Raw genomic sequence first — 10,254 nt, forward strand, 5'->3', positions numbered from 1 at the left:
TCGTCCGAAAACATCATGTTCGACAGTTTTGGCGCCAAGAGCAACTAGGAATACCCAGGCGTATGTAAGATGGAAAAAAAAGAGTCTTTGTTGGAGCTGTTTCAGGATTTAGGCTGCACAGTTGAAAGCCCAGCTATTCTTGAGAAATGTGAGTATTATTTCGATTCTATTCATAAGGATGTATGCGTCGAAGATTTCTCGTCAAAATAATAGTCCTCATATGTCGCGAACTGCGTTGCAATTTAGGTTTATCATTTTACGAGAAATGTGAGATTTCTTGATATTTTTAATTTAATTACGTTAAAAATAAAATCATTGTATTTTGTGTGATCGATTGGACATATCTTTTATAGAATAACAGTCACTAAATGTGCATATAAAGAGGTTATTTCTCTTTCGTTATAACCTTAATGTTACATTGATCAACATATATACACAATATTGAAAAGAATTGTTAGTTAACTTTGATTATATTTAGGGATTTACTTTATGTATTAATATTGATCCTACAGTAATGCAAAGGATTAAATTGTAATCAGAATTACAATGTTAATACAATTCTTTTTGTCCTTCGCATTGATAGGAAAATTATATTTCTTTATTTGTATATTATAAAAATCATTTATATCGAAAATATTAAAAAATGAATGGATAATATTATTGGGAAACAAAGGTAATATTTTCATTGGAATTAATTATTGTAACGTTTATCTTGCAGGCTTTGAGCTATGTGAATCATACAATGTGGATGTGGAAAAGCTTACTGAATTGTGGCTCACATTTTGTGTCAATAATGACAACAATATTGATCCTACTATCGATGCTCTTATTGAATTGGAAAATACAGTATTGAAAAAAGATTACAAGTCAGATAACTTAACCAAGGAAAATTGTGTGGAACCACAACAAGATGCAAAGGATGAACATTTTATTGAGAATGAAGCTTTGTATCCTTTAATATTTTTCAATTTTTTGTTTCATCCTGAAACAGACAACTATAATATTTCTTTGTCTATAATCATTAATATAACTATAGAACCTTACATATGATTATTATAGTGAAAGCGATGATGTACTTAGCATGTATGGCTGTTCTGAGATCCAACCATCGAAGGTAAGTTTTCATATGTGCTTTTCTCTATTAATTCATATAAAAAATAGTGATACAATTTCAACCAAAGTCTCTCCAAATCCCATATTGACAAAACTAATCTACCAAATTATAAATATATTTTTAGAGATCTAAATTTTATTTTAGAGATCTAAATTTTATTTAGAGATAATATATGCAACATATTTATATAGTATCTATAATTCATTTAATCTTATATTTTAAATCTTTAATCTCTTCTATTTATAGATTATAAATTTATATAGAGATCTAAATTTTATTTAAAAATAATATATATGCAACATATACTTACATACAGTGTCTACCTATAATTCATTTAATCTTATATTTTAAATCTTTAATCTCTTTGAATATGAACTACAAATATTCCATATAGCAGAAATATATCATAGGGATATTCTAAGAATATCACAATATCTTTAGAACATCTCTGTGATATATTTTGAATATTTCTGCTGTGTGAGATATTTCTCTAATTCTTCTATTTCAGTAATATACTCAATGAATTATAATTAAATTAGCAATTAAGTAAGAAAGAATAGTACAAGATTGTCAGATGTCGGTATGTTAATATATAATTAAAAATTAATTTTTATATTTGTTTTCTATATAAATCACAGGTGATAGCTTTATAAAGATATATTCTTTTTCATATTATGTAATATGTACATATATGTTTATAGTGATTTATATTGAATCTTTATATTTCTCTTTCGTGGTATTATATGCTGAATCACTTAATATATACGTTGCAGTTGACGCAAACATCTCTATTAAAACTCGTTACTTTTTTTCTATGTGCATAATTGCGAGTGTTGTATTATTACGGCAGAATCAACTGCGTAGATCTCTGCATTTCAGTAAATCTTTATTAACAAAACGCAATGATAATGCTTTATCTGTTGAATTTTCGCGATTTTTATCTTGATTCGTATTTTTATGTTTTAATCATCTCTCTTTCCAATGCTACTCCGTTTTAGGCATAAATTTTTTTTAGAATACAGAGTATTCACATATATGATATTCCTTGGAAGTTGATGACTGTCTATTTTAACTTAAATAAATGACTTCGTATCCTTTCGTAGAAACGCCGTGACGGAGTAGCATTGTTCCGGCAGGCAGTTCGGTACGAGGATGATTTACGTCGTTCTGGCAACACTGCCTCGCATTCTTCGCGCGGTCGATCCTCGGTCGATCTATAGTATGCCTGTTGTCTTTCTCCAACTCGCTTGTTGTATACGACCTCATGTTCTTTTCGCAACACCACGCTGCGTTCGCAAAAAGAACGTGCCTCTGTGCGAATTTTTTCTGTTAGCCATCCGTGTTGGAAATTTTGTTCGATCGTAGCAACGAAATTTTCGAAACATCGCATCGCGCGCATTCCATTTGCCAGCAGGTGATCTCTCTCTCTCTCTCTCTCTCTCTCTCTCTCTCTCTCTCTCTCTCTCTCTCTCTCTCTCTCTCTCTCTCTCTCTCTCTCTCTCTCTCTCTCTCTCTCTCTCTCTCTCTCTCTCTCTCTCTCTCTCTCTCTCTCTCTCCCTCCCCCCTCTCTCCCTCTCTCTCTCTCTCTCTCTTTCTCTCTTTCTCTCTTTCTCCCTCTCGTTCTTCGGGGGGCATAGAAAGAAGAAGCAGCGGCGTCGTTATAAGATCTCGCGTGTTGGTACTGTAATTCCCGCCACAAAAATCACCCAGGTAGATTACCCCGCCGTTATCCCCACCGCGCTGTCGCCCCGCTTTCTCTCTTACAAAGGATACTCGGGAGGTCGGGGAGGGAAGGGAGCGACTCGTTTCTATTGGCGGAACGAGGACAGAGTGTGTTGCTCCGACGGGAGAGGGATCTCCCTCTCCTTCCCTCCCCGATCACTGAGAGAGCCGAGCAGATTTCTTTCGAAGGGCACGATTTCAGTTTTCAAGGACCCCGTTGTACTGTCTGTTGTAGCTCGTCGTTCGTGTTCACGCGCACGTCACTTCGGCGGACAAAGCATCGGATAATCCGCCGGGGTGGCCGCATCTCGTTTCTCATTTAACGCTCGTCTTGCTGATGTACATCGTAATTGTATCTTTATCGTCACGGTGATACAAGCTCGGCTCGGTATCTCGATGGCGTCGCCGACGCGACGCCACCATCGGCGACTGTGATCGAGAACGACCGCCAGTTTTCTTCCGATTTCCATCACGTTTGATCAAAATATGGTCCTGATCGACTCGCAGATCACGAAATCTCGGATATTCTACCGGTCGTGTGTTCTCGTTAAGGAGATTTGCGGAGAAGAGTGTAGACGGTGGTTACGTGGTTGAGAGAGGGAGAGAGAGGAAGAACGATGTAGAAAGAGAGAGAGAGCGCCAAGCGAGCGGCGACGTTGGCGGCCATGATGGATTTCGGCGCGAGTGAAGCTCGAGAACGCGAGTCGTTTCCGTTGCCGATCGTGCGGCGATTTGTTCGGTATCGTTCGGCGAGGAGTCGGCCGGATATCGCGTTCGTTCACGATAAATGGGATACGCGTCATCGTGAACATGGAGACCAATGGGTCAGCAGATGATACAATGGGTACGCTGGAGAAATACGGTTCCTCCAACGATTAACCTCGCTTTCACGCGAGCGTTACGCGACCTGAGCGCGCATGCGCGGTCGTGGGAAAGGAAGCTGCGGCGCAGCGTGCAGCGCGCAGGCATACGAGTGCGTCGACCGTTCGTTCGGTGAATCCTGGATCGCGCTGCCTGTTGCTGCAACCTGTTGCACCGACGATGAATGGTATCACGCGACAATAGGAATGCAATAATTAACGTAAGATTCTTTCCGGTGTATCTGTGGTATTACTGAAAGTTAAACTGACGGATATTGCATCAGTTTTGATTTTAGTATCTAAATCTCTTCAATTATACATTGCGTTTTACAGAAAATAAGCTCTTACCGGGAAATTTGTAAATGAAATTTGACTATAATGAATTTTGCGAACGTCATATGCACGTGTCTTTTAAAAAATAGAATATTTATAGTAAAAATGTTTTTTCGATCTCCATTTTATTCCTAAAGATCATTCTACAATGCGTGTCGTAAGTTGTAAGCCGTAAGAACTGACCAATTATAGCCAATTATTTTTGTAATAATCGACTTTGATTCGCCAATTCTTACGGCTTACAACTTACGACATATATTGTAGAATTACCTTAAGATTAAAAATTTTTGGAGATTAATTGTTCACTCAGGATTGAAGATTCTTATGATTTATTTCTGTAAAATCAGTGATTATCTTATTACAACTAATGGAAGATAATATTGTTCTGCAAACTTCCAGCTCGAATTTCTGAGGTATGTAAATTTTCCAATAGATAAACTTAGATTATATTTGATACTTTGGTTTTTAAAGCTTGTCACAGTTTCTAGATATTAATCGTTCAATGTCAAAATTTAATTGTTTTATCTAAAATCAAGAAGCTCGATACTGTCATCTTCACTTTTAGTTTTTCTGTGAATGCATCAAGTCTTTCTGAGCATACTGAGTAAAAGTCGTAAATGTAAATTAAGATTGCAAAACTTGACTGTTTCAACGTGTGACGTTAAAAAAAGTAAATTTTTTTGTCCGAAATCTTTCACCATGTTAGACCTGCTTTCCTTGCGTTACTATTTGTTCGTTCGTTCGTTCGTTCGTCCGTCGACCGCTGCCCCTACATAACTTTCTTTGATCGGGGAATCGACAGCTGTCTGTACGTACTGCATTCCTGCCGATAAGCAATATGAATAACTCACATTCCATATTAGATATCGCGTTCTTCGAGCACACGGTTTCCTCGTGCACCCGTCCGCCCGTTCGTGGTGTCTCCGCCAATTAAGTGCAATTGAACAACAACTGTTACCAATCTCTTCCCTCGCCCGCACGGCTTTCGGTCCGTCACGCTTTTCTTTCATCTCTATTCTTCGTATCATGTGGTGCGTGACTCAGATGAGACAGATCAATATATATATATATCTATATATATATATATATATATTTGTGTGCATTCTCTGAACGAACGAACGCGGTTGCTCGGTCGACTGGTCGTGGCGGTTAGCAGTAGCCCCCTTCTTCGTCGGTGGCGAAGCACGAGTGTAACTGGCCAAAATCGAACGTACTTTCCCACGGTTCGGGAACAACCGAACGAAAGGTGTCAAGGATGGTCGAAACAAGTCGGATACAGCAGAGGAGTGAAATGACAAGGAAGGGAAAGGACAGCGCCGTATCATTCGACGTTGGATACCTCTCGTTCCGTAAATAACGATAGGATTGATCTGACTACATGACAAACGGCGCGAGTCGTTTTGGAAGTCGCGCAAGTACCGAAATTGGAAAATTCTTACTCCTTCGGAAGGTTTCAAATGTCTGGAACTTATGCTTGAAGCTTCAAGAATCTTCAAGTTCAAATATAGTATACAGAAGTTTTGACGTCGATTATACACTTGAATCTTGAGATAAATTCAAACCAGATAAACATTGATACAGCTGTGATTAAACTTAACTTCCGAAACTATAGATAAATACGGGACAGAGACGAGGAATCTCGCTAGAGGAAAAACCCTGATTGTCATGTTTCGTTTGTCACGGATAGACACAGAGGTCGTTTTCGCATATTGTAGCATCGAAATCTGATCTCACCGGGGTAATACCGGTTTCAACTTCTCTCTTTTGAAGTACCGAAATATATCTCGTCAGCAATCCAAGATTCTTTTTGTCGAGAGGCTGAAATATATTTTTGTCAGGGGATCCAGGGGTCTCTTGCCAGGTACGTTTTGGGTCCGGGTGAGAGAGCACGCAAGATATGTTTCCGCCGGGGATAAAAAGTTTGTTGCTTCGCTGTTGGCACGAAACCTTCGCAGTTCGTTGCGTGTCCATAGCAAGAGACAGTGAAAAGGAATGAGAGGTAGGGACATGTCACGTGCGAAGCGACGTTACTCGTAACGTGCACGACTGTGGAGGCATGCTGCAGCAGGAGCGAAACGGTCAACTGGATCTCGAATGGATCGGATAGCTTCGGACGCGCGCGAGTTGGGACCTTCTCCGAACTTGATTGAAACAATGCGTAATAAAGCGGGCGTTAAGAGCGGCCAGGTTAATCGCAGTTGACCTTTCTCATGTAGAGTCGCTCGTCAGCAACGTCCACTGCTGTCTGCGGAGCTAACGTGTATCTGTGAAATCGAGCATGCCACATGCGCCGGAAAGAACCACGAAGAAGAGGAACGACAATGGGAGAAGACAGAGCCGAGCGGAACGAATCCGTCCGAATTTGCCGAATGAGTGGTGGTCTAGTGCACGGTTCGTTAAAGTTGTGACTAGATCCACACTCATTAAGCACGCTCGGGCACCGCGTCGCAGCACGCGTAACAATCATCAAGATCGAGACGTCGTATAATGCTGTACGACGATACGGCGATAGTGATTCTCGACTCTCGAGTCAAGTGTGTTTTCGAGCATTCGCTCTTCTTGTAAGTCGAGATGTTTTATTTGTAGAATGCATCGAGAATCTTTCGGTGTTTTTTAAATGCAGAACAAGGATTCTGCACGACATCCGATCCGATTGCTGTTATCGACTAAACGTACGACGCGTGTTGTATATAATAGAGGAGGAAGAAAGCAATTCCATAGACGAGTATGAATGTGGTGCACGTTCTTGTTATGTCATTTCGTGACTAGATACATACTCGTCTACGGTATCTGTCTTGGTATCGGGATTTCGTAAGATCAAATCTTGGGATTTGAGTTTCACCGACTACGAGAAGCTCTTGTTTAGCTACAGGATTGATATAATGATAATCGCTTAAAATTGTAACGATTCTATTCTTATTGTAATTAAGAAGTCTTGTAAAAAATTGAAATATGATGCTTTAAAGTAATAAAGTAATAAGTAGTAAATTCGACAAAGTAAACTTGCTTGCTTGTAATTTTTCCAATTCGATCCAATAAGGTCATATAAGATTTTTTGATTAAACCTGTAATAAATCAATTTTCATCAAGAATCATATGCGTGTTAGAAAAAGCATTTATTTATATTGGCGTCAGTCACAATAGCGATAATTTTCGTAGATCCACTTGAGCGTTCGTTTGAGGTGTGTAACGTATCGGTTTCTTTGTTTCATTGTAGCACACGAAAGTACAAAAAAATGTGGAAGTAGAGACAAACGTGGATATTCGGACTAGTAACACAACGAAAACTGCAGAGTTTTTACCAGCTAGTCACGCCGAGAACTCGTAAGCAAGCTAAAGAAGTAAATTTTATCTTTAATGTCAAAAAATTCGGGTGTCATTCTAAAATAAAAAAATTAGAAACATTGGTTACATAGGGTGAGGAAAAAATACCGGAACAGCGAAATATCTCGAAAACCAGGCATTTCAGAAAAAAAGTTTCGAATTAAAGTTGTATGATTTCAAAGGGGACGTAAAACAATATATCATTTTGTTTACAAATGGCACTACTTTCTAGATATTCTGATCATTATTTTTTTTTAATGGAAATCTAATTTTTTATTACACCGTCTTTTTCTACCAATTAATTTGAACAACTTTTGTCTGAAACATTCCTTTATTTGCCTAATATTTTTTTAGATATTTAAAGGAAATTTAATAACTTTTTAAATATTTAACTTACGATACCTCGCCATTTGTCGGAAAAAAGTGGTACTAGACTTTTTTGCTCTATTTGGTCTCAAGAATATATTGTTACAATAGCGCCCTGACTTTTATCCTTAATTTGAAATTTCCAAAAGTCAGTAAGTTAACAACATAACGCTTAATATAAAAATTGTAATATAAAATGTCATTTCGCATACCTAGCGAATATATTGCACATGTTTACAAACGTATTCTCGCAAAGTCGCTTTATTGTTGTATACTCAAAAGCGCAGCGCTCAGCCAGCGCAATGCAACAGACAAAGGGAAGATTTTACTCTCCACCAATGAGAAGAAAATTGCGGTGTCTTGGAAAAGGACAGGAAATTACGATGTTGAAGTCACGAAGTCCGACGAGCCGCACATTCCCAGCGACGCCAGATACATGTACGAGATCCTGTCGAAGCAAGGGAATCTCCTCACCTTCGTCTGCCGCAATCTGGGCAACAAACTGTTCAAGACGTGGTCGGCGACGAAGGGCAAGGACGTATCAGCTGATCTGAGATATGTGAAAAACGTACGAAGCGTGAATCAGACGTATTTCCGCACCTTCGGCCGCATCAGCACGAACAAGCAATCTGCGAATATGGTGACGTTGGAAGGTTGCACGAGGCGAAAGGGTACCTCAGTGGCCGACTCGATCGAGCTAGACTTTCGGAACGTCAAGCATTATTCCGTGTTTTCCGGCCAGATCGTGGCTGTCGAGGCTACGAATCCAGTGGGCGATGTGCTCTACGTAAAGGAGATTTTCGCGAAAGCGTACGCGCCGCCGGCATGCGCGCCTAGGATCGAGGCAAACGTCAACATTTTCGTCGCGGCGGGCCCATTCACCGCATCGAACAATATGCATTATCAGCCATTGTGGGACTTGATGGAGAAGGTCGCATCTGATGAGCCGCATATCCTAGTGCTCGTTGGGCCTTTTCTCGAATACACTCATCCTGAGATACAGGACGGTCTCGTTAAGGACACGCATCAGGAACTCTTTGAGAAGACTCTCACGAGGATAATGGAATCGGCAAAGTAAGACGCAGGATATTTAATTTATTCATATCTGCTTTTGATAGCGAATCCTTAAAATTTTTTAGCTAATTTTTTTCTTTACGGAAGTGTCGCGACATTATTTGCAGATGATAAACAACCGGAAATAATAACTAATATCACTCTTCGTGACATCTTTTGAGTAAGCAGGTTCTAAGCATAATTTTCTATTGTGTGATATTACAGGAGGAGCACGCAAGTTGTGTTGGTGACTTCTAATCGCGATGCGCACCATGAGCCTATTTTTCCAACTCCGCAGTACACAGTTTTTGACAAAAAGTTGCTTCAAAATTATTCAAACTTAAAGTTGATGCCGGATCCCTGTATATTGGATATCTTTGGCTTAAAAATTGGTGTTACATCAGTTGATGTTATTAAACATATTGGCAAAGAAGAGATTTCGTAAGTATCTTTTTATTTACATAAGTAATTTGACGAAACCAAAGCGTGAATTATAGGAGAAAAAATTCAATTAGTAAGAAATTCAATAAAAACATGTTTGTACAAGATTTCTTTTAAAACAAATGAATGAATGTTATTTTCAGTAACATATCTGGCATGGATAGGCTCAGTCGCCTAGCTGATCATGTGCTGGCACAAACATGCTTCTATCCTGTTTATCCTTCGTCTGAAGATCTGAACGTAGACACGGAACTGTGGGAGAAATATGCGTTTTTTGATCAACAACCGCACATATTAATTCTGCCGTCTGACATGCGATGTTACTGCAAAGTAATCCACGAGTGCGTGATTCTTAATCCAGAACGCATGCATAAAAACACATACGCTAGGTTATGCGTAAAACCTGTTTTTCACGGCAAATGGAGTTCTGATAACATCTTGTGCGAGATTGTTAAAGTTTGATGACTCTAAGGTACACCATAGAAACGATATCTCGACTGAGTATCTTTTAAATGAAGGGTTCATTGTAACAGTGTTTAACGAAATTTTTCGAACAGCCGATTTTACTTTTTTAAAAATCGAAGAAAATAAATTCGAATTTAGAAATTACGATGAAATATTGAAAAATAAAAGCTGAATGTAGAAATTAATTTGATTCGATCTTAGAAATAATTTTCTTAAATTTTGACAAAGTTGATTAGGCTATATAGATATATTGTTACATTGAACCGTTTCGATTGTTCGATAGTTGATTGAAAAATATATCCGATATATCATAACGCGAACGTGATTGAGTATTTTTATATTGATCGAAGATTCATACGAAGTGATGTTTTAGGATCATATGTTAGGCATGTTAAGATAAACATACGTTGTTTAGTTCTTCCATCTTCACATCGTATATTTTTTTAACAAACGTCAAAGTACATACATTTTTCCTGAATTATTAAATTTAATTTGTTCTTAAATAGAATCCGTTTCTTAATTATTTCCTCATGGCATCTATCATTTATATGAGGACGCAATCAATCGATGTTTATT

At 38.6% G+C, this 10,254-nt stretch overlaps 1 protein-coding gene across 2 annotated transcripts; it reads left to right on the forward strand.

Moving 5' to 3' along the window:
• DNApol-alpha73 (DNA polymerase alpha subunit B) lies at positions 1–9,811 on the forward strand. Of its 2 annotated transcripts, XM_011146038.3 has the most exons (7): positions 1–148; positions 719–947; positions 1,060–1,114; positions 7,247–7,353; positions 8,002–8,793; positions 8,998–9,213; positions 9,357–9,811. In XM_011146038.3, exons 1-7 carry the CDS (start codon positions 70–72, stop codon positions 9,673–9,675), a joined length of 1,797 nt encoding a protein of 598 aa, XP_011144340.1. In that variant the 5' UTR covers positions 1–69; the 3' UTR covers positions 9,676–9,811. The 2 variants fall into 2 exon arrangements, with proteins under 2 accessions (XP_011144340.1, XP_011144341.1); XM_011146039.3 differs by lacking the exons at positions 1–148; positions 719–947; positions 1,060–1,114 and adding an exon at positions 3,040–3,917 and having other exon boundaries at positions 9,357–9,808.
• Positions 9,812–10,254: the final 443 nt, after the last annotated feature.

This window comes from Harpegnathos saltator, unplaced genomic scaffold (assembly GCF_003227715.2).
Source record: "Harpegnathos saltator strain DR-91 unplaced genomic scaffold, Hsal_v8.6 scaffold379, whole genome shotgun sequence".
Taxonomy (NCBI): Eukaryota; Metazoa; Arthropoda; class Insecta; order Hymenoptera; family Formicidae; genus Harpegnathos; species Harpegnathos saltator.